The 25,207-nt window shown below is 40.7% G+C and overlaps 1 protein-coding gene across 2 annotated transcripts; it reads left to right on the top strand.

Annotated features, from left to right (window-relative positions):
* Positions 1 to 2,264: 2,264 nt before the first annotated feature.
* On the top strand, positions 2,265 to 24,467 carry LOC125230822 (2-hydroxyacyl-CoA lyase 1). Of its 2 annotated transcripts, XM_048136050.1 has the most exons (12): positions 2,265 to 2,424; positions 2,604 to 2,713; positions 3,219 to 3,360; positions 4,361 to 4,518; positions 7,675 to 7,821; positions 8,268 to 8,487; positions 10,894 to 11,054; positions 12,373 to 12,558; positions 17,062 to 17,247; positions 22,199 to 22,301; positions 22,918 to 23,050; positions 24,248 to 24,467. In XM_048136050.1, the coding sequence occupies exons 2-12, from the start codon at positions 2,666 to 2,668 to the stop codon at positions 24,465 to 24,467; spliced, it is 1,704 nt and encodes a 567-aa protein (XP_047992007.1). In that variant the 5' UTR covers positions 2,265 to 2,424; positions 2,604 to 2,665. The 2 variants fall into 2 exon arrangements, with proteins under 2 accessions (XP_047992007.1, XP_047992006.1); XM_048136049.1 differs by lacking the exon at positions 2,265 to 2,424 and having other exon boundaries at positions 2,462 to 2,713.
* Positions 24,468 to 25,207: the final 740 nt, after the last annotated feature.

Raw genomic sequence — 25,207 nt, 5'->3', positions numbered from 1 at the left:
GTACAGGGAGCGGATGATGCGGATGACACACTCGGGTATGCCCCTGCGACGAAGGCTGGACCACAGCGCGCTCCACTTCATGGTATCGAAGGCTTTTTCAAAGTCCACAAAGGCGAGGAACAACTCCGACTGCCATTCGACACTCTGTTCGATCAGGATGCGTAGGGTATTGGTGTGGTCTGTACAGGAGCGACCAGGGCGAAAACCTGCTTGCTCGTCCCTCAGTGTCTCTGCCACTCTTGGAGCAATGCGATTGAGCAGTATCTTTGCTAAAACTTTTGCGGCTGTGGGCAGGAGCGTTATGCCGCGCCAGTTATCGCATTGCGATAGATCACCCTTCTTTGGGACTTTCACCAAGAGTCCCTGCTTCCACTCATCGGGTACTCGTCCAGCTTCCCAGATACGGGTCAGTAGAGGATACAGTAGAGTTGCAGATGTCCCAGGATCGACCTTCAACATGTCCACGTGGATGCTATCAATGCCCGGCGCTCTCCCCGGTTTCAGGGACTTCACCGCCACCAAAACTTCTGCAAAGGACGGTGGAGCCGTTGGCACACCCAGTAGCTCGTCTGGGAGATCATTACTGGTATGCTGGGTGTCAGGGGATTGGGCTTGCTCCAGCAGGCTCGAGAAGTGTTCGGTCCACCTTTGCAGCTGCTCGCTTGAGGTGCACAGGAGACTGCCGTCTTTACCTTTCAGCGGTTTCTTTGCTGTACGTGCCCGACGGCCGCTGAGGCGGCGCGTTACGTCGTACAGCTCGCGCATGTCGCTGCGGCGTGCGGCGGTATTTGCGCGCTCCGCCAGCTCGTCTGCGGCTCGGCGGCGGTCTCTGCGCGCGAATTTCCTGATCCTCGAACGGAGGGTGCTGTACCGTTCTCGGAGACTGGACGTTTCTGGCTGTTCTTATAAAAATACCAAAGTCATTATAAGTGTGCCGTTCAGATTTGAGGAGTTCGGTTCTGAGTGTTCTGACCATCATCTGCAGTTCCACTGCACCAAATGTCACTATTCTGGACGTAAGTGCATGCTGTTCTTATAAAAATACCAAAGTCACTATAAGGTGCTATAAGCGTGCCGTTCAGATTTAAGGAGTTCCGTTCTGACCATCATCAGGAGTTCCACTGCACCAAATGTCACTGTTCTAGACGTAAGTTGTGCATGCTGTTCTTATAAAAATACCAGTCACTATAAGCGTGCCGTTCAGATTTGAGGAGTTCCGTTCTGACCATCATCAGCAGTTCTACTGCACCAAATGTCACTGTTCCGTACGTATTCCTTTAAAAACACAAAAATCGCCATATGTATGCCTTTCAGATTTGAGGAGTTCCCTCGATTTCTCCATGATCCCATCATCAGAACTGGATTCTGAGAAAAATGGGACCAATCTGTATGCATATACATTCAATAAAAAAAAATATTTCAAAATCGGTCCAGTAACGACAGAGATATCGAGAAACAAACATTAAAAAAAATACAGACTAGAGATGGGCCGAATACGAATATTCGGCCGAACATTCGGTTCAGCTCTTACCGAACCGAACATTCGGCCGGATATTCGGTTCCGCCATTTTTTGAAAGGGGATGTTCATTAAAACTATTAAATGATTGATAATGGTTACATATGTTACTTACTACAACTATGTTTTTATGATTTAGTAGATAACTAAAACTTCGTTAAAAGTGTTAAAACCGCTCTGAGCTCTTCTCAACTCTTAAACTAAGGTTTTTAAACTCTTTTACAAAACAATTGTATTTATATTTTAACGCATAGGTTTCTCTCTTTTTAGCAGTTCCTTAAAAAGCTACTAAAATAGGAGCATATTATATGGAATACGTAAGATTTACATTAGTTATTTACTTTGTTTATTCGGTAAATATTCGGCAATGAAACCGAATTATTCGGCCGAATACGAACATTGAAAAACTTGCCGAATATACCGAATACCGAATATTCGGCCCATCTCTAATACAGACGAATAGAGAACCACCTTCTTTTGAGATTTGAGGCGGCGGTTAAAAAAAATAGTGGCAATCTTTGTAAACTAGTAATCAAAAATAATCTTGGAAAATAAACATTCTCGGGTCGTCATTTTTAAATTTGCCGCTTATTTCTATGTGACGAAAACGGCTTGACAGACTATCGTTTTGGGCGCTCTACACACTCACAGTGCTCGGTTTTGAGTTTTGACAGTAGGCCTGCTGTCAAAGTGACAGATATGATAACACCAACAACTTTTGCTGTACGAGTACTGATAAGCCAAATTTGCGTGTTTTATTAACTCTAAAGATGAATTATGATTATATTCATAACATGATAATGTTATGATAGATAACTGATAAAAAATAATACTAATCCCTCTGCGCAGAGTTTATTAGTTTGATACGCCGAACCGGTCGTAAACCATATCGCTAGCGCTGTCAAAAGTAAGTTTGTTATGACATGATTACTGTGATAATAATACTTTTGTAGCCTGCTCTGTTATATTCAGAGCTTCACAAGTGCAGTATCATTTAGTTTTAGAATAAATATAACTTGTTTTTAGTTATAATTTTGTACCGCTTCTTTGGAATTTTGAGTTAGTTCCTTTAAAACATGTTTTTAGGTCGTCTAGCACAAGTTACATTAAGGAAATCGATTCAAGTATCGCCAAAGTTAAGCAGAAGTATGGTGACCGACGGGAATACTATATTAGCCGAAAGTTTAAAGAAACAAGTAAGTTAAATCATACAGTTTTTATGTTTTTTTTTTACTATGATATTTGAGCAAATCTTCTAAAAGAAAGGTTAGTTTTGTGTTAAACAATGAACTTTGCCCATTGTCATAAAAAAGTCGTGATGTTTGTTGCTAAGTATATTATTCTTATCTGGAAGTGTTACCTACAAACAAAGAACAACTTTCTGTGCCTACATTTACTGAGAAAATTGTGATTGTTCTTTTTCTCAAAAACACATAAAAAATACATTTTTATTTATTTTGATACAATGCAAAATTATGTCAATTTAAAAATAGATCTGGTAATCTACTTCAGTGTAGTATTCCGTCATCCATATTATAATCTGTTTCCTTGAAAGCATTACTGGTCAATGAGACAAATAACTGCATTTAAAACTACTTCTGAGGAAACTTACAGCAATTTAATTTAATTCTACAGCAAAAACTAAAAACTATCATAAAAACCACACAGGAAGCAATTAATGTTGAGCCTATGTAATTTCAGGGCGTAGAATATGTATTTGGTATTGTGGGTATACCCGTAATTGAGACCGCAATGGCATTCCAAGTGGCGGGCCTCAAGTATATTGGAATGCGCAATGAACAGGCTGCTGCTTACGCTGCACAAGCTATTGGATACCTGACAGGTAATAGATTTTGTTACCCTTTTATGCATACAAAGCCTATATTGCTGATATATTATTCAAGAATATAGGCTAATTAGCAGTGATCGGAAATTCGGGAGCTTCTATACCTAAACTTCGACCTCAGTCTTTTGTTTTGCGTGATGTTGACTAGTATGGAGGTGGACTCAATTTGGTTTTACTAATAAATTTCCCGGGACTTCCTGTAATTTGAATAATTATCATCTAAACACAATACCTAAATTAAGGCCTTAAATGGACTAACACGTGTCCTTTTTGTACATGCTGCCGACATATCGTTAAAACGGCTTGTAGATATGTTGACGAAATTCGCTAAAAAAGGCATAACCCAACGACAATTAATACACATTAACAATGTTCTGATGTTGCATACAATCCCGGGATCCCGGGATTTAAATCATAAATAATATTATTTTTAAGAAGCTGACTCCATACTTGCTTAGCTTAGCTCCCGAATTTCCGAACCCTGTTAATTAGGCTACAACTCTTCTACTTCAGGGCCCATTCAATATTTGCATTCAACCCAAGGGCACAATATATAGTTTGGAAAATACTGTTGTACTGTAATGACAGTTAATTAACTCCAAACTATTCTATATTTTCTGCAAAGGGTTAGTGATTTCTAATATTTGTTAACCTTATCAAGGAAAGAATTTAAAAATTATCATATCTACTCAGGATAATAAATAATTGCCATTGATTGATGTTCATTCAAAGTACAATTTTAATTCTAAGATTGGTTTGGCTTCCTATAATATTTTTTATAATGAATGAATACTTACTTGGCTTACTTTACTATAATATTCAAAAGGCATATCATGTTACAGATCATTTCTCATCTCATATTGTTGTGCCGACATGACAGTCATGCATCTTTACTATAGAATTATTCACATATGAAACTTCTAAAGGCTGCTTACACCAAGATTACCTATATCAAATGAATATCTAACTAATAAAGATGTGTCCGGTCAATCTACAGGAAAGCCCGGAGTATGCCTAGCGGTGTCGGGCCCAGGATTGCTGCACTGTGTTGGTGGCATGGCCAATGCACAGGTGAACGCGTGGCCGCTTCTGGTCATCGCTGGCTCCTGCGCTGAGGACCATGAGGGCATTGGAGGGTTCCAGGAATGGCCGCAGGTATGAAATGAATAACAAATAAAACAATTCCAAAATAATCTAAATTTCCCATTAAACACCATTCAAGCCGAGGTAAACAAACATGCGACCTGAGGCGACCTGGAGCTATCTTATTTACTGGCCAAGGTGTACGTATATACAATTTTTTGTTCGACGGAGCCGGCAGGAAGCGGTAGCTTCGTTTAGCGCAGTGCCCTGAAATTTGACGCATTATCAGCTAGAGGAGAGAAATAGTACATTACGATACGAGTGCGAAAAAAAGGAAGGTCGAAACAAGTGGCGATAAATTAAAACACGACCGAAGGGAGTGTTTTAAATCGACACAAGTTACGAACGTCCTTTTCGTACGACGTTTTTCGGTACAGATGACCCTCCGAAGTTTCGACCTGGCCTATAATGAACCACTTCTCGCACTACTGCGTAAAAAAATCACCATCTGTACTGAAATAGTACATTACGATACAAGTGCGTAAAAAAGGAAGTGCGAAACGAGTGGCGATAAATTAAAAAAAAAAAAAAACATTCAGTCGAATTGAGAACCTCCTCCTTTTTTGAAGTCGGTTAAAAACACGACCGATAGAATTTTAAGGGTCTCGTGTCGATTTAAAACACTCCCTTCGGTCGTGTTTTAATTTCTCGCCACTCGTTTCGAACTTCCTTTTTTACGCACTTGTATCGTAATGTACTATTACGTATTATGCCCTTAAAATTCTATTTTTATTTTACAAAAACGTAACCTACGTAAGTAATACTTATCAATACGCATACCAAATGTAGATTTCTGGAAATTGAGCTTTAAATAGAATGCTAATCTTGTCTTTAGTTGGTAACTAGAAGGGCAGATATAGTAGTATCTTAGTCTTTAGTTATTGATTTAGATTAGTGTTATCTTGAAATACACACAATGAATGTTCAGGTAAGCAATGTTGGAATATAGTATTTTACAAAGCATGACATATTTTTTGGTATGCAGGTCATCTACTTTTTTACCTTATTACAATGCAATAAGGTGAAAAAGTGGATACATCTCTTTGTAGTCGACTGTACCATACGTAACTAAAATAAGGATCCCAAACTAAAATGACTGTCATGTACTCGTACACAAATAAAACAAGCGAAAACCCTACCTTACTACCTAGTGCGTTCTTTCTCTTAGAAGAAGTTTGTTGGATGTCTATCAAGTCACTGTGGAAAAAATTCACACTCCCAACACACGCGTTTTCATTTTGCTTCTTCATGATCATGACCCATGACTGGCGCAGGCGGCAAATCGTGGCGGAAGAAAGGGGAGGCAGCAGGAGAGACAAAAAATAGGCTAGGTAAAAAAATACCTATAACTCCACTTAGATTCTCCATATCTCCGTGCTTGCCTGAATTTTATTCACTTACCCCCTGGGTAATTCCATGTAACAGAGTAATGTAAGTGACCAATTATTTGCATGTTTTGTAACCGTCGCCTCATATCTCAAGAAGGACGGTTATCAAGTCGTCTGTATGTTTTTTTTTTTTTTTTTTTTATGTTTGTTCCTCGATATCTCCGTCGTTCCTGGACCGATTTTGAAAATTTTTTTTTTGATTGAATGTATATACATACAGATTGGTCCCATTTTTCTCAGAACCCAGTTCTGATGATGGGATCCTGGAGAAATCGAGGGAACTCCTCAAATCTGAAAGGCATACATATGGTGATTTTTGTGTTAATAAAGGAACAGCATGCATTTAGGTACGGAACAGTGACATTTGGTGCAGTGGAACTGCTGATGATGGCCAGAACGGAACTCTTCAAATCTGAACGGCACGCTTATAGTGACTTGGGTATTTTTATACGAACAGCATGCACTTTCGTACAGAACAGTGACATTTGGTGCAGTGGAATTTCTGATGATGGTCAGAACCGAACTCCTCAAATCTGAACGGCACGCTTATAGTGACTTTGGTATTTTTATAAGAACAGCATGCACTTTCGTCCAGAACAGTGACATTTGGTGCAGTGGAACTGCTGATGATGGCCAGAACCAAACTCCTCAAATCTGAACGGCACGCTTATAGTGACTTTGCCATTTTTATAAGAACAGCATGCACTTTCGTCCAGAACAGTGACATTTGGTGCAGTGGAATTTCTGATGATGGTCAGAACCGAACTCCTCAAATCTGAACGGCACGCTTATAGTGACTTTGGTATTTTTATAAGAACATCATGCACTTTCGTTCAGAACAGTGACATTTGGTGCAGTGGAACTGCTGATGATGGCCAGAACCAAACTCCTCAAATCTGAACGGCACGCTTATAGTGACTTTGCCATTTTTATAAGAACAGCATGCACTTTCATCCAGAACAGTGACATTTGGTGTAGTGGAATTTCTGATGATGGTCAGAACCGAACTCCTCAAATCTGAACGGCATACTTATAGTGACTTTGGTATTTTTATAAGAACAGCATGCACTTTCGTCCAGAACAGTGACATTTGGTGCAGTGGAACTGCTGATGATGGCCAGAACCAAACTCCTCAAACCTGAACGGCACACTCATAGTGACTTTGGTATTTTTGTAAGAAAAGCATGCATTTAAGTTCAGAGCAGTGACATTTATTTAGTTATGTTTGTTAAGCATATGTTTTGAAGTCAAAGTTTGTCAAGCTTCGATTTCTTATAATATAATCGGATTCATGAGGAATTGAGGAAACTCCTCAAACCTTAACGTTATACGTATATTCATTTGTGTTTCCATCTAATAATTAAAGCATTAAAAGCAGTTTTAAAAAATACTTACACATTTCTACATAATCCAACATTCGCAAGTAGCTTTCACCAGAACCCGAAAGGCGATGGTTTTTTTTTTTCTTAAAAATTATTTTATTCATGGTGCTAATTTAAATATCAATATATCTAAGGATTAAAAGTAGGCTTATCTAGAGATAAATAAAGACTTCAATTTGCATCATAAATAAAAAAACATGCAATGAAGTGGTCACTTACATTACAGTTACGTGGAATTGCCCCCCTTATTCATAAACATACTCTAAAGTTATCAAGCCGATAAAGTTCGTTTGTCCCTTTCTATCACACCAATACGTTGGAAAGGGACAAACGAACTTTATCGGCTTGATAACTTTAGAGTACGTTTATGAATAAGGAGGTTAATTTATGGTTTCCAGGTAGACTCCTCGCGCCCGTACTGCAAGTACGTGGCGCGTCCGCCGTCAGCGCGCCTGATCCCACTCCACGTGGAGAAGGCCGTGCGACTCGCGTCCGCCGGCAGGCCTGGAGCCGCCTACCTCGACATGCCTGGGACATTGCTGCTGGTAAGTCTAGACTAGACTGGAGAATCTGCAGTCAAGCGTCGCCTGTACCACATCTCGGACACTGGCGATGAAATATATGAAAGAGGCGCGTTCCTAGCACACATTCTAAGCTCGTGTAGGTGAACGTCGCCTGTTCGCGTTTTTGACAGGCGGTAACTGTGAGGTAACCGAGAGTGGCACTTTCAGCGGGGAGCGGGAGTGGCCATACTGTACGATAGTACTCTTTATTATACTATTTATACTGTACCTGTACTGCAAGCAGGCACGTAGAAAGACAACCTTTGATAGTTCAAAATGTTATGAACGCATATTTAGAAGTATTTTCGCAAATCATTAATGCTTTTCTTTAATAATTCCATACAATGTTCAATGACCCACCGTGTACTATGAGGAGAAATAAAAGGCTTAAAAGGATATTTCATAATCTTCACTCTATCTGCTTTCAGAGTGAAGTCGAAGAAGAGAAAGTGCCAGAACTCTACAACGCAGAAACAGTCAAGCTTGCCCACCCCGACCCGGCGTTAGTGGCTCGCGCGGCCGAGTTACTGTCCAAGGCTGAACGACCACTGGTCATCGTAGGCAAGGGGGCTGCTTACGCCAGAGCTGAGAACTCACTGAGGAAACTGGTCGCCGATACTGGGCTACCCTTCCTGCCTACCCCCATGGGTAAGTCTCACCTAAGATGAACGACCACTGGTCATCGTAGGCAAAGGGGCTGCGTACACCAGAGCAAAGGACTCACTACGGAAACTGGTCGCCGATACTGGGCTACCCTTCTTGCTTAGTGAAGTTAGCTAGCAGTTGCATGCCTAAGATGAACGACCACTGGTCATCGTAGGCAAAGGGGCTGCGTACGCCAGAGCAAAGGACTCACTACGGAAACTGGTCGCCGATACTGGGCTACCCTTCTTGCTTAGTGAAGTTAGCTAGCAGTTGCATGCCTAAGATGAACGACCACTGGTCATCGTAGGCAAAGGGGCTGCGTACGCCAGAGCAAAGGACTCACTACGGAAACTGGTCGCCGATACTGGGCTACCCTTCTTGCTTAGTGAAGTTAGCTAGCAGTTGCATGCCTAAGATGAACGACCACTGGTCATCGTAGGCAAAGGGGCTGCGTACGCCAGAGCAAAGGACTCACTACGGAAACTGGTCGCCGATACTGGGCTACCCTTCTTGCTTAGTGAAGTTAGTTAGCAGTTGCATGCCTAAGATGAACGACCACTGGTCATCGTAGGCAAAGGGGCTGCGTACGCCAGAGCAAATAAGGACTCACTACGGAAACTGGTCACCGATACTGGGCTACCCTTCTTGCTTAGTGAAGTTAGCTAGCAGTTGCATGCCTAAGATGAACGACCACTGGTCATCGTAGGCAAAGGGGCTGCGTACGCCAGAGCAAAGGACTCACTACGGAAACTGGTCGCCGATACTGGGCTACCCTTCTTGCTTAGTGAAGTTAGCTAGCAGTTGCATGCCTAAGATGAACGACCACTGGTCATCGTAGGCAAAGGGGCTGCTTACGCCAGAGCAAAGGACTCACTGAAGAAACTGGTCGCCGATACTGGGCTACCTTTCCTGCCTACTCCTATAGGTAAGTCACTAGTGAAGTTAGCAGAGAGTTACTTGCCTAAGATGAACGACTACTAATCATCGTAGGCAAGGGCGCTGCTTACGCTAGAGCCGAGGACTCGCTGAGGAAACTGGTCGCCGATACTGGGCTACCCTTCCTGCCTACCCCCATGGGTAAGTCTCACCTAAGATGAACGACCACTGGTCATCGTAGGCAAAGGGGCTGCGTACGCCAGAGCAAAAGACTCACTACGGAAACTGGTCGCCGATACTGGGCTACCCTTCTTGCTTAGTGAAGTTAGCTAGCAGTTGCATGCCTAAGATGAACGACCACTGGTCATCGTAGGCAAAGGGGCTGCTTACGCCAGAGCAAAGGACTCACTGAAGAAACTGGTCGCCGATACTGGGCTACCTTTCCTGCCTACTCCTATAGGTAAGTCACTAGTGAAGTTAGCAGAGAATTACTTGCCTAAGATGAACGACTACTAATCATCGTAGGCAAGGGCGCTGCTTACGCTAGAGCCGAGGACTCGCTGAGGAAACTGGTCGCCGATACTGGGCTACCCTTCCTGCCTACTCCCATGGGTAAGTCACTAGTGAAATTATAACTCTGAGTACCTCACCAAACCTGAAATACCTCTAGTCATTTCATTGCATGCTTGAGAAAAGACCTGTACATCCCTCGCCATGAAATGAAATGCCTACTTCGTATAACTATACCGTCTATCTTACTGTCTGGTCTTAGTGTCACGCGAACCGACCGCGCACAGCGTATACATATTAAGGTCAAGGAGCGTTTTAAAATAAAGCGCACGGGACGACATCAACTTCATACAAATTAGTCGTGCGAATCGCTCCGCGTGGTCGATCCGAGTGACACTATAACCAGCCTATTCTACTCAACCGCCAACCTTTTACTTACCGGTCTGTGCAGTAATGTAGCAATAATAATACTATTAGGTACTTAGACTTATATTGACCGGGATATAGACTGTGATTACCTTTTTGATTTTTGTCGAGCTCCCGATATTTCGACGCAGTTGCATGCATCATGATCACGGAAAACTGACGAAGGCGGGTGGATGTTAAAGTTGCATAGACAGCGCGCGATCTACCCTCCTTCGCGCGCGTCGGCTGCGTTCAATTTCAGCGTTACCACTGGTCGCATTCACACTCGATGGTCTGTCCAAACACACTACACTCACAGTGTCACTACGTTTGTTCAATTCTGACTTCACCGGTTTTTTACACAAACAAATCACTGGATTCCATACATTAGATAGTTTGAAGCCATCCTCACGATTGAAGTTTTTATATTTGTGAATCTCAATGGCTTCTCTTACCAATCTCGGTATGGTACTGCGTCGAAATATCGGGAGCTCGACAAAAATCAAAAAGGTAATCACGGTCTATATCCCGGTCAATATAATTCTAATGAAAATAACCGTGAATCATTCAAAACTCTTATTAGGTACTTAGTTTTTAATACCATCTTATCTTACTCAGGTAAAGGCGTGGTCCCGGACACATCCGCACACTGCGTCTCCACCGCTCGTACTCAAGCACTACTCAAAGCTGACGTGATCCTACTACTCGGCGCACGGCTTAACTGGATGCTGCACTTCGGACAAACTCCACGATTCGACCCCAAAGTCAAGATCATTCAGGTAAATACTTGTGTCTGCTTCTAGAAGCCACTGAGTTTAAATTAATCAAGTAAATGAGTAATTACTCAAAGCTGACGTGATCCTACTACTCGGCGTCCGCCTTAACTGAATGCTGCACTTCGGACAAACACCACGATTCGACCCCAAAGTCAAGATCATTCAGGTAAATACTTGTCTCTGCTACTAGAAGAGAGTGTTTAACTTAATTTGGTAAAGGAATAGTGCGTGTCCATCGCTCGTACACAAGCTCTGCTCAAAGCTGATGTGATCCTACTACTCGGCGCACGGCTTAACTGGATGCTGCACTTCGGACAAAATCCACGCTTCGACCCTAAAGTCAAGATCATTCAGGTAAATACTTGTGTCTGCTTCTAGAAGAGAATGTTTAACTGAATTTGGCAAAGGTGTTGTGCGTGTCCATCGCTCGTACTCAAGCTCTACTCAAAGCTGACGTGATCCTACTACTCGGCGCACGGCTTCACTGGATGCTGCACTTCGGACAAACTCCACGATTCGACCCCAAAGTCAAGATCATTCAGGTAAATACTTGTGTCTGCTTCTAGAAGAGAATGTTTCACTGAATTTGGCAAAGGTGTAGTGCGTATCCATCGCTCGTACTCAAGCACTACTCAAAGCTGACGTAATCCTACTGCACTTCGGACAAACACCACGATTCGACCCCAAAGTCAAGATCATTCAGGTAAATACTTGTGTATGCTTCTAGAAGCCACTGAGTTTAAATTAATCAAGTAAAGGAGTAATTACTCAAGCACTACTCAAAGCTGATGTGATCCTACTACTCGGCGTCCGCCTTAACTGGATGCTGCACTTCGGACAAACGTTACTCTACGCTTCAACCCCAAAATCAAGATCATTCAGTCATCAAAACATATTTAATTTTTAATGTACGCACGAATAGGTATGAATGACAGTTCCAATGACTATTAATCTGATGTGTGGTGGGGCGGATCACGCCTGGTAAAAGGTAGACCTTATATTAATGAAATAAAGTTCACGGGTGACCAGTTATATATCTTCGCGCTGATACAATCACATGATTGCCGCGAGATAGCTTCGACGTCTTCTAATTGTATTAATGGCATAAGGCCGGTAGTCTATCTCGCGGCGACATACGCTCGCGGCAATCATGTGCTAGGCCTACAGAGACCCCATTATATGTCCACCCACAGTCCCACACCCAGTATGGCAACTGGTACCTATCCACTAAAGAAAAATAACATTTTATTCAGTAAAATAGACCTATTTTCCTTAACTTCTCACATCAATAACCACAGATAATTTACTCTTCAACTTGTAGGTGGACATCAGCCCCGAAGAATTCCACAACAGCGTGCAATCCGAAGTGGCAGTGCACTCGGACATCCGGCCGTTCGTGGAAGCGCTGTCGGCCAAACTGAAAGAGAAGGCGTTCTCGCTGTCTCCCTCGCACGCCTGGTGGCAGGCGCTCGCGCAGAAGCAGAAGGCCAACACGGAGTTCGTCGCGGTAAGTGCATTTTAACATTATCCGATCCGATATCGAATGTAAGACCGATATCCCATACAATAAAGGCGCCATTTTGATTTTTGTCTTTGACATCCTTCCTACGTCCGATATCGGATCGGATAATATGAAAACGCTCTCAGGATACCCATATATACAGGATGCTCGCCCTGTTCGCGAGAAACCCGTGTAACTTTAGCCATGGCTGAGGCTAAAAGAAAAAAAAAATAGGAATTTAAAACAAACTTGTATTCAATGTTGAACCTTCTTCTCCAGTAATAAGTTTTGATATGTATAGAAATTTATAGATGTGACTGTACAAAGCCATAAGGCTACTATACTCACAACAGTCACACTCCATCCGGACAAACAGCTAGCTGTCGTTATCTGCCTTTTTACGGCTCAGCCACGACATTGGTCTAAGCGCGACAGCGGTGAGCGGGGGCCATACATTAGAGCGAGACACAGCGATGGGACTTTTCATTCGCACGTATGGCTGCCGCTCACCGCTGTCGCGCTTAGACCAATGTCGTGGCTGGGCCGTTATTATTATATTGTTATCTTAAGATATCAATTAACGATTATTACACGAGTACCTATTTAGTATTTACTTACTTAGGTACTTGGCTTGCGCACGTTATACCTATATGATATATCTTATCTACAGCAATGGTAAAGCCTGACCAGAAATATATGACTATAGGCTAGTTTCCTGTACTTAAAATAAAATATTTTATGCGGTGCACAAAAAAAAAGCACCACATAATTAGTAGAAAAATATGGACAGTGATTTTGTTTAAACATAATTTCTATTTAATAAGTCACAGATAAAGATATAAAGTAAATTAATTGACCGTGACGTCACTCCTCAGTATTTCTTAGTAATTCCATATTGGCAAATCGTTTTGACAGCTCTTAAAAAGAAGCTGATTTGACTAGTAGGAAACTAGCCTATTGTCCAGAGGGCGCTGTTAATCTGATGTATGCGGTGACAGTTCAGTATAGGCTACTTGACCCTTTTTTAAAGCCTGTCTTATATGATTAAGTATTGTCCAACTAACCGAAATAAAATATTACGATATTTTATTATGACCTAAAAACAGCAAAATAGTACATTACGATACAAGTGCGTAAAAAAGGAAGTTCGAAACGAGTGGCAATAAATTAAAACACGACCGAAGGGAGTGTTTTAAATCGACACGAGTTACGAATTTCCTTTTCGCACGTGTATCATACGACGTTTTTCAGTACAGATGAGCCTTCAAAGTTTCGACTTGGCATATAATGAACCACTTCTCGCACTAGTGCGTAAAAAAAACACCATCTGTACTGAAAAGAATATTACGAAATTACGATGCAAGTCGGAAAAGATGATGACTTCGAAATTTCGACCTGACAATAAATGAACCGCTTCTCGCACTAGTGCGTAAAAATATTAAACATATTTTTAGTAGAAAATAAGCAGTCATCATACACTTTTAATACCCAAAATCTATAAATATTGGTTTATTATGTCGAATACTACAGAAGACAATCATTTATTGTGCCAAATTCGATATGACTTTAGTAGCCTATTGTATGAAGAAAACAGTTCTAATGAAATTCCGCAACATGGGGCGTAGTCATATATTTCTGGTCAGACTTTACCTGCTAATTGCTAGGAAAATAAATGCTGTAATTAGTACTATAGTACACCATCATCCTCCTTGCGTTATCCTGACATTTTGCCCAGGATTTGTCCGCTTTTTTGACTAATCCCAAGATTTAGCGTAGGCAGTTAGTTTTCACGAAAGCGAAAAACGCATTGGTACGAGCCGGGGTTCGAATCCGCGACCTCCGGATTTAAAGGCGCACGCTCTTATTACACTAGCGCTTTTTTTTACACTACTTTGCACAAACATTGGGCACTTGCACTGTGGCCGCTTACTAACAGCCTGGCTGTCGAGGTTTCCGTGTAAACTGTAAATGGGTCGATAAGTGGTCGATATGATTGTTCAAATGAAAAAAAAAAGTCGTAATAAAATATATCTTTATTTTATATAGTTATGATTAAGTTATTTATTAAATAATAAGTAGGTGAAAGTAATTAATGTACATTTATGTATTTAGTTTAAATATTAATCGGTAAATTGCTAGTAACTTCAGTTTTACATAAAATTTGATTTGATTTGATTTATTTGCTAAAATGAAAGCACAGGTATATGCATGCAAATACAGTTTAAAAATCCTTATACTAATATAACAAAATTCTTAAGATAAAAACCAGATTAACATTAAACAGATTTCAAAATACGTCACAGATACAATTTAAAAGATTGAGATGAAGAAAAGAAAAAAATGTCAAATTAATTGAATAAATTAGCGAAATATTCGTCAATTGAGTAATATGGTCTATTTATAATAATTATATATAATTCCTATTATCGGCCACCTCTGGGTGACTAGCCACAGCGGCCACGTTTTACTAAAAATGAATTCTTTTTATCTATATTCATGGTTCATTTTTAGTACAAGTCGGTCAGTTATTGGAAGGGGGCCAGTTACTGGAACCTTATCCTGTATTAACAACCACATGAATATTCCAACCACTGGTCCCGTTTGCTAGTTTGGCTCCTATATCATTAAAAGTAGAAAGATACGCAAATAAAAAGTTATACTAAAAATATAGGGGTGATATTGATATAGTATTAACCTGATAGTATACCTATGTTCTTAGGATTTCTGGTTTTCTGAAGTTCCCACTTCTGCAGTCGCCGTATCCTTTTCCAAGATTTGTTTTTCCCCAAACAACGGTTCCACATGGTCCTCAAATGACGAATGATGTTTCTCCACATACTCCACAAACTCCTTACCCAATTTCACAGCAACGCGTATCATCAGTTGACAGTCTATATCTCCTTTATGTGAATCCTCAGGTTTACTTTTCAAAACTCTTTCGTATACTGATGTCAATTTGTAACTTCTTGTAAACCTGGCCCATGGGAATCCATTATTTTTCTTTACACAATCAGCATTCGCCTGCCTTAGGTCATCCAAATATTTCTTTCTTCCTTCTAGCGAATCGTCTAAATCAGAATCAGCTATTTCGACCGTAGCTTTTTCTATGGTCGCTTCGGTTCTTTCAGATTTATTTTCTAATATGTGGTAAAAGGCATGCAAAGTATCCGCACACAAAACATCTTTTGAAAATTTCTTGCCCTTCAAATGTCTCTTTAATATCGGAAAATCAAATTTGAATCCGTTGTGTGCGATCAAATATACGGGCTCCTTTAAAACGCTAAGAAACTTGTCTATCAAGTCGAAACATTCGTCAAAAGATTTTTCTGATTTCAATTCGTCGATTGTGAATCCTCCATTCACTAACTTTTCTAACCCCGGATTGAAGCAGAGCGTTAGTTGGAGTTGGACTCTTGGGACAGGAGGCGTGCCTTGCTCAGAATTAAGGTTGTCACATCCGTCCGAAAACTCGTAAAATGCTCCGGAATCTATGAGGTTGCCGCTACTCACCGCCGCCATGCTTATTTCTGTAATATATTTGATATTTTTATCACTGGGATCATCGACTGTTCCTAAGTCCATAAACACGTACGTAGCGTTTGATGCCATTGTTTAAACTGTTTGTAAATTTCGCTACGACCTGGCTTGCAATACACCAATAGGCCATATATAGTGCGAAAATAATAAAATATATTGTATGATTATCAGAAATTATGTGTTTATTCCAAATTGAGACCTAGTTCATTGTATTAGGGTTTAGAGTCGCATAGAGTAGATAGTGAGTATGTCCTTTTAGCTCAAGAGATATTACAAGGTCATCGTGCTATGCGTCATTCCCGAGAATAGGATTACCTAGCGTCAAGTGCGCCTGATAATGTGTGTTCCGGGTTTTTAGACCTTATGTCTCGAAAGCAGAATTCAATATTGTTTAAAATTAAACTTGACAAGGAGGATAATGATTGCAACATAATTATGCAAAATTAAAATTGTGTTGCAATTATTGTAAAGCACTACAGAAGCTAATTTTTTTATATAACGTCGGTGGCAAACAAGCATACGGTCCTCCTGATGGACAGCGGTCACCGTAACATATGGACGCCTGAAACTCAAGGACTGTCACATACGCGCAAATTTTATGTTAAAACATTTAAGGTCCTATGACTCCTATGTTAATCCCAATAAACTGATACTTTGTCCATTAGAATTCCATTTCTGGGTAACTCCAGAGACATTTTTAGTAACACCAAAGACACTCTAAAGTGTCAAGCAAAAAGTAGGTTTACCCACTTGTTAGAATTGTCTGGTACGACAGACGGTTGGCGGACAGTGCGACACTTATTAGAAGTATACAAATATGCGTCCATGAAAAAGTCCGGAAATTTGCATGGCACAAGCAGTTATAACTGCAGTTGATATAAAAAGGGTGCACATAAAACGCTGATACGCGGCTTCATAAAAGACACCTACATTTTTAACTGCATATTGGCTTAACACAATCAATCATTCCAGGCTCAAGCCAACGACATGTCAACTCCGCTGAACTACTTCGCGGTATTCAAGGCAGTACAAGAAGCCATCCCCAAGGATTCCATCATCGTCAGTGAGGGCGCCAATACCATGGACATTGGGCGAGGGTTGCTGCTCAACGATCTGCCTCGGCATAGGCTCGATGCCGGCACTTTTGGAACCATGGGGGTATGTATTCAAGGCGGTACAAGAAGCCATTACGAAGGATTCTATCATCATTAGCGAGGGCGCCAATACTATGGACACTGGACGGGGGTTGCTGCTCAACGATCTGCCTCGGCATAGGCTTCATGCCGGCACTTTTGGAACCATTCAAGGTTACCGATGTCCCTATAAAATCATGTATTGTCGTAAGTTACCGAGAATGGCACATCGCTATTCAAGGAGCTAGAAAATGCCATTTCGAAGGATTATATATCATCATCAGCGAAGGCGATGCGATGGACATCAGACAAGGCTTGCTGCTCAACGACCTGCCTCGGCATAGAATCAATGCCGGCACTTTTGGCACTATGGGGGTATACTGTGTATGTAGGCGCTACAAGATGTTATTACTGAAGACTCCATCTTGTTTAGGGTTTGAGATCCGGATATCCGGATATCCGAATTATCCGGATATCCGTTAAATTTAAGATCCGGATCCGAGGTCTCATAGGATCCGAATAAAACGGATAATACGGATCCGTTAAATATCTTGTTGGTACATTAAGGGTGCTTTCAAGAAAAACGTCAAAATAATGTAAAATTGATAGTTTTAGTCGGTGAAATATTACTATACTAGTTTTCCGTTATCAAATAGATATATTTAATTCAAGTTTCAATTAGAACATCTTGTTATCTCGATTCTTATCAGACTGGATTTTAGAAAACTAACTCACTAGATTAATTATGAGTTTTTATCTGATGCGCATTTAGGAAAACTCGCGTATAGCGCTAAATTAGTCGATCTTATTTGTAAAATTTGGATAATTTTGAATACTGAAACTGGTTAATTTATAATACGTATATCCTGTACTACAATCTTCTCAGACTACATTTTTATTATAAGGTTTTGAATTAAAAAGAGTAAACGAGGCTAAGACGAATTCAACTTTTTTCAGAAATTACCCAAAATTAAATGACAATTTCTTTGAAAATCTACATCACATCGAAGTTTTTTCGTACTAAATTAATCTGCAACGTTTACTAAAATTGCTCTTACATCTTAGTGATTATAAATTTGTATTATATATTTTTGGCAATTTTTTGAAAACGAGCCTTCACCGTCACAATTATTACCACTTCTGTACATTTTCTCATATTTTGTTAGACCAAGTAGAAAAAGTCCTATGATATGTTATATATTTGTAAACTACTCGCAAAGCCCTTTCATTTGATACCACACACGGTATGACACATTCGACACCGCGTACCCGACACTCGGGTTTTCGTAAACTTTACTCAGATGCCGGCATACCCGGTAGTCGAGCAAGCTCTATAAACCTACACGCGACGCCAAAGAACCCGACAGTCGAGCAAGCATTGCATCTTCGCTACCTCAGGGCTGCCACTGTCACTAACAGAAAAATTTGTAAGTCTTCTGATTATTATGTATAGTTATGTGAACGTCGAAAAGTTGGTACAGTTGATTATTATACCTTTTATTACTTCACTTTCCAAAACAATCTATCTCATTTTTTTGAACCTTATTTACTTTCTTGTTGTCTTAGCGCGGCCTAAAACAGAAGCTGCGACAAAAGGAACAATTTTGTTTACATGTCAAAAAATTCATACTATACTTATGTGGTCGAAAAGTTGGTACAGTTGATTATTATATTTTATTACTTCACTTTGTATTTTTATTTACTTTACCTAATGCGTTTAAAATAACGTTAAATTGTATACACAGGTATGTATCAACAGGAGTTAAAATTTTCGTAAATCGTACAACCTAATTTGTGTACGAATACTTAGTAACTATAGGTATACATCTATTTCATGAGCACGCAGTTCTCAGAAAAAGACAATAGATCAGTCATAAAACAGCACTGCACTGCAACTGCGTGGAAGCAAAACGTAACAAGTAGCTTTGAATAGTTACGATAATTAGTACGTTCGTGCACATACAATAAAGTCGCAACTTCTTTGACAAAAGAATGTAGTTTACGGTAAATCATACACTTAACCTTAGAGATCTTGTTTACCATCCCTTATCTATTTGAAGTTTGCGAGCGGGTTTTTTTTCAAACCGGACTCGGTGTAAAATTGCAATCGGAGCCATCCGTAATGGTTTGTGATGTGCTTTGGCTTTGTGTGATTTTATTTATTTCCTATTGCCCCAATGGATACATTGTGATGATTGATAAAACGAGGAGCCTAAACAGATGAGACAGCAGATTTAATTCTATCCACGTACGTATACGAAAGTAACTTGGCACAGCCCTGAGCGTCCGCCGCGTGCCCGACTAGCGGGTTCGCGGCGTCCGGCATTGAGTTGCATGTCGTTTGCTCGACTAGCGAGTTCTGTCGGTTTCTGGGGTATTGTTCCAAATTTTGCCTGGTTGCGAAAGTGTTAAGCGCTCGGTAGCGATTTCACTATTTTTCACATGAAAGCCCTCTTAAGGTCATTTTAAAGCAACGAATAGTAATAGCAAGGACACATCAAGTGGGTGATAGGCGTACGAGCAAGTACGCGTTGGATGGTCGACTACTATGCGCAGCGGTTTTTACGCGTACTTACGGTGACACACAATCGAAAAAGGTCGTCGAGCCATAAGTACGCATACCTGCTCGTATCGTACGTTTATCACCCACTTCAGACTGCGTTTCGATCGGCGTTTAGCGTCAATGATTATCAGCTCGGCTTCATGGCTTTACGAACCTTAGCTCGGACCATCGAATATGAAACTTATAAACTTCTTTATACACAAGGGTATAAAGAAGTTTATAACCAGGTGCTCCATGACACCATTGCACCAATCTGTCGCCAGCACCGCTACTTTTCAACGGCCAAGTCACACAACATCCATACTAATATTATAAATGGGAAAGTGTGTGTGTCTGTTTGTTTGTCCATCTTTCACGGCAAAACGGAGCGACGTATTGACGTGATTTTTTAAGTGGAGATAGTTGACTGGATGGAAAGTGACATAGGCTACTTTTTGTCCCTTTTTATATCCCCCACTTCCTTAGAATGGAGGATGGAAGTTTGTGGAGAGATTTTCGAATTTAACGCGAGCGACGCCGCGGGCAAAGGCTAGTTAACTATAATAATAAAGAAATCGCAGTAAGGAACTTTATGTAGATTTCATTACTTTTTAGAGATAAACAAGCAGCTCCATCGAGACGGCTATTTTTTACAGAATGTTTTTGGTGGGATATACAGGCATAGGTATATAACACTAACAAGGTATCTATTGTCTTAGTCCGTTTTCACATTATCCGATCCGATATCGGATGTCGGAAGGATTTAAATGGAAAAAATCCAAGATAGCGCCTGTAATGTATGGGGTATCAGTCCTACATCCGATATCGGATCGGATAATGTGAAAACGCATTTAGTCTCATTAATTATTACTTATATCAGAGTTTCACTAATTATTTCCTTTTATTCATTTATTATCTCAATTTAGGTTTATACGAGTACCAAACGAGTATAGTATACGAGTAGAAAATATATTACCAAAACAATACAAACTATCATTAATTTATTATAAAAACGTAATCCAAAGTGCCACACCTGGCGGCCTAACTATCGGCGTTGTGTCCAAGACGAAGCCTGACCGACGAAGCTAGCAAGTCTCTCTACATGTTAGCTGAAATACTGTCAAACCATTCACTGTGATTACTCAGATTATTATAAGCAAAATGATCTTCGAATGAACTTTCTGGACAATTGAGATGCATGGGCGCAGTCGAAACCAGCTCGCCCCTTCAGCCGTGTCCCGTTGAAAATCGGAAAGATTCTTTTCCTTAGCACATTAAATTTAATGTTTACAAATTGGATTCGCCTTCTGTCACCTAAACTGGTAATTTTATGTATGAGGTCATTGGTCATACAATTATTAATTTATACAGTTATTAATTCTGTATCTCTACTCGCATTGCTGCTGCGATTCTAAAATATTTAATATCCATATATTATGAATATTCAAGGAATATTCAATAAATCATACAATGACATTTGTGATGTGACATGGATGTCAGATGTCACTGGATGTCACATCTGTTGGCACAATGATTGCGTTTTGTTGAACGTATTTGAGCTCAACATATAGGTTTATTATCACTAAGTATATTATATTAATGAACAACGAAACGGATGTGACATTTTCCTAGTCCACCAACGTCATCTAGTCATTTTATTTGGCAATAGTTAGACAACATGCGAACAAACTTAGCCAGCGAAGCGATCACAACTACGTCGAGGCCGACCAAAAAATATAATTTGTAAAAATTATGTTTTGAGCCAATATTTTGATATTAAAATAAAGTTTTTTGATAGTTATTCATAGTATAATATAAAAACAAGTAAACATATGTGTGAAAATATGTTTTTTTCCACTCCCGGGTTACGAAACAACGCCATCTAGTTTTAAAGCAAAAACTAAGCTTTTTTCAGGGGTACGCTTTTTTGTATGGGCTATATCAGTCTAGTATTAAATGGTCCTTGGTAATAGTAATGGACTGTCGGAGATATTGGCGACGGGAAAATATTCCAGCATTTACGAACGAAAGAGATAGAAATAGGATTAGGTTAGCGTAAGCTGAAAGAGAAATATATCCATTATGGCCGAAAACGTTGTTTCAATTCTTACAGAAGCAAAGTAACGAAAACTGCTACGAGTAGCAGGTGCCTTGGGCATAGTCTAATGTCTTGATAAATGGAAAATTTCTCGCATTTATGTTATTATAAGGTTGACTGGAAGAGCTCCTTGAAGGGATACGTTCGCCTTGGAATTAATGATAAGTATTTTTATTCTCGCGTGTTTTATTACTTTCTGGTACAATAAAGTGTTTTACTACTAATTATGTATGTTATCAGTGTTTAGGCCCACAGTTGGAAATCGTGACTACAGGTTTGTTTACATCGTTCGCAACTTCTATTGACGGCGACTTTACTAATTATGTATGTTATCAGGTAGGCCCTGGGTTCGCGGTGGCGGCGGCGCAGTGGTGCCGCGACCACGCGCCCGGCAAGCGCGTCGTCTGCGTCGAGGGCGACTCGGCTTTCGGCTTCTCGGGTAACATGAATTTTGTAAAATATACTAAATATATTCTAGCTTCGCTCTAACAGATTATTCATTTTTTTTTTTATTATTATAAATGGGCTTACTCCTGACCACAGACCAGCCAAAGGCAAAGACGCGGCCCACGATGGAGTGAGCTCGCCCAGAAGATGCCTGTTCACTCTTGATTTGAAGGTTGCCGGGTTATATGAGCTCGGAAATATAGCCGCCGGCAAGGAATTCCACTCCTTGGCAGTGCGCATAAGAAAAGAAGAAGCAAAGCGCTTCGTGCGGATTCGTGGAATATTAAAAACGATTCTGCGTCGAAAAAATAATACGTCCCTCAGTAAAATTGTAAAGTTATTATTAAGTCTTCAACAGAATGACTTCAACTGAATGAATGAATGACTGAAGAAAAGCTTACTTAGTCGCTCAATGCGTCCGAAAAAATATAAAAATGTCTGTCTTGGCGCTTTAAATTTATTTTTATGCTACAAAAATATGTCATAAAACCAATAATTTGGCATTTCTTGTCACATCTATCATGGTCAAGCATTTACCCATCCAAGTTCATATGTATGACTATGTGTCCAATACTTTCCACTGTTAAATATCTGTTAATATTGTGCAGGAATGGAAATCGAGACGATGTTCCGCTACAAGCTGCCGGTAATCATCATCATCGTGAACAACAACGGCATCTACAGCGGCTTCGACAAGGAAGTCATGGCCGACATTCAGTCCGGTGGCGACCCCGCGCAGTCGTAAGTTCCAATCGAATCGACAGCACCCCTTAAAAAAATTTAATAAAATTTCGCTTCTAAACTAAAAAGCAGCTCACAGAATACAATTACATCTATGTTTTATTCCACGTCGGTGGCAAACAGGCATACGGGTCGCCTGATGGAAAGCGGTCACCGTAACCTATGGACGCCTGTAACTCAAGGGGTGTCACATGCACGTTTCCAACCCATTAAACGTGTTTTTTTTAAATTTAAATTAAAATTATTTATTTCATAAATCACTGTTTACATGATGTAAGGTGATGGTGCCGCCCGGTAAGCAAAATGCCTGTGTTGGGAGGCGCCGCTCTTCCTTTAGGTTACATAACCGTGTACACTCCTTTTTTGAAGAACCCCATATTGTAGTTCATATCGGCGTCTATGTTGCGAATTTTATCAAAATATAACCTCTAGTTTTCGAGTGGAAGGGCGGCGGCGCAGTAGATCTTCTTCCATTCCTCTCTATCTGCCGTAATTTCCATACTTAATCCTTTTCACTTTCATATCATTCTTCACATAGTCTTTTTAGGTTACCATTGTATCCAACCACCTTCATATTTACCACCCGTTTTGTAACATTGCTTTCATCACTCCGCATTACATGCCCATAGCATGCATCCTCCCACCTTCTCTGTCACTGGCGCTACTCTTATGCCTGATTTAGACGACGTGCGAACTCGCATGCGATTTTAGTTACATTGCGGGCTGTGGAGGATAAATACATTCAGCACAGCCATCAAATACCGCAATGTAGTAAAACTCGTATGCGAGTTCTCGTACCGTCTAAATGGGCCCTTAGGCTTCCTCTTATAATATTAAAATATAATAAATAATAATAATAATAAATAAATAAATAATAAATAATAAATAAATATTATAGGACATTCTTACACAGATTGACTGAGGCCCACGGTAAGCTCAAGAAGGCTTGTGTTGTGGGTACTCAGACAACGATATATATAATATATAAATACTTATATACTTAGAAAACATCCATGACTCAGGAACAAATATCTGTGCTCATCACACAAATAAATGCCCTTACCGGGATTCGAACCCGGGACCGCGGCGTAGCAGGCAGGGTCACTACCGACTGCGCCAGACCGGTCGTCAATATAACATCTACTACCTATATATTTAACTATAAAATATCATCTCACGCTATCCTTGTTATTCCAGCACCCCGCCGACCGCGCTCAGCGTGCAAGTCCGCTACGAGAAGATGATGGAGATGTTCGGCGAGACTGGCCACCTGTGCCGCACCGTGCCCGAGATCCAGCAGGCCATCAGCGCGGCCGTCGCCGTCACCGACCGGCCCAGCATCATCAACATACTCATCAACCCGTCCAGCAGCAGGAAACCGCAGGCCTTCAACTGGCTTACTGAGTCCAAGCTGTAGACTTGCAAGACTGAAAAATCCTCCCATTTCCACACAGAATCGACTATAAAAAACTGTATATACTTCTTTCTATGGGCTTTTACCGACTAATGTGGGAGAATATCACCGTGCCCGAGATACAGCAGGCCATCAGCGCCGCCGTCGCCGTCACCGACCGGCCCAGCATCATCAACATACTCATCAACCCGTCCAGCAGCAGGAAACCGCAGGCCTTCAACTGGCTTACTGAGTCCAAGCTGTAGACTTGCAAGACTGAAAAATCCTCCCATATCCACACAGACTCGACTATAAAAAACTGTATATACTTTTTTCTATCGTCTTTTACCGACTAATGTGGGAGAATATCACCGTGCCCGAGATCTAGCAGGCCATCAGCGCGGCCGTCGCCGTCACTGAACGGCCCAGCATCATCAACGTACGGCTTACTGAGTCCAATAGTACGTTGCTTCTGGAAAGTTATGTATGAAAATTTTGGCATAATTAATGGAAGATTTTTTTTGATTGGGATATGTACATTATAGGCCGAAGTTATTTTTCATCAACCCTCCCCATCCCTCCCCCCTCTGCGTCACCCCTCTTCCCCCCCTTAAATAGCCGAAAATGCGGTTTTTCGCGTTTTCTGACAAAACCGTTGAAGATACAGAAAAAGCGTGTATGAATAAAGTAATCCTTAATAAATTTACTACAAATCATTCATTGACACTTTGGTTCTAGCACTTACAGTTTTCGCGTGATCCATC

The sequence above is a fragment of the Leguminivora glycinivorella genome, chromosome 11, assembly GCF_023078275.1.
Source record: "Leguminivora glycinivorella isolate SPB_JAAS2020 chromosome 11, LegGlyc_1.1, whole genome shotgun sequence".
Classification (NCBI taxonomy): domain Eukaryota; kingdom Metazoa; phylum Arthropoda; class Insecta; order Lepidoptera; family Tortricidae; genus Leguminivora; species Leguminivora glycinivorella.
This window is presented reverse-complemented; position numbering and strand designations above follow the sequence as displayed.

Coding starts and splice junctions, on each gene's coding strand:
- LOC125230822 (XM_048136049.1), top strand. CDS start 2,594: ATGTTTTTAGGTCGTCTAGCACAAGTTACATTAAGGAAATCGATTCAA. Junction 7,822..8,267: donor TGCCTGGGACATTGCTGCTG/GTAAGTCTAGAC, acceptor ATCTGCTTTCAG/AGTGAAGTCGAAGAAGAGAA. Junction 17,248..22,198: donor GCACTTTTGGAACCATGGGG/GTATGTATTCAA, acceptor GTATGTTATCAG/GTAGGCCCTGGGTTCGCGGT.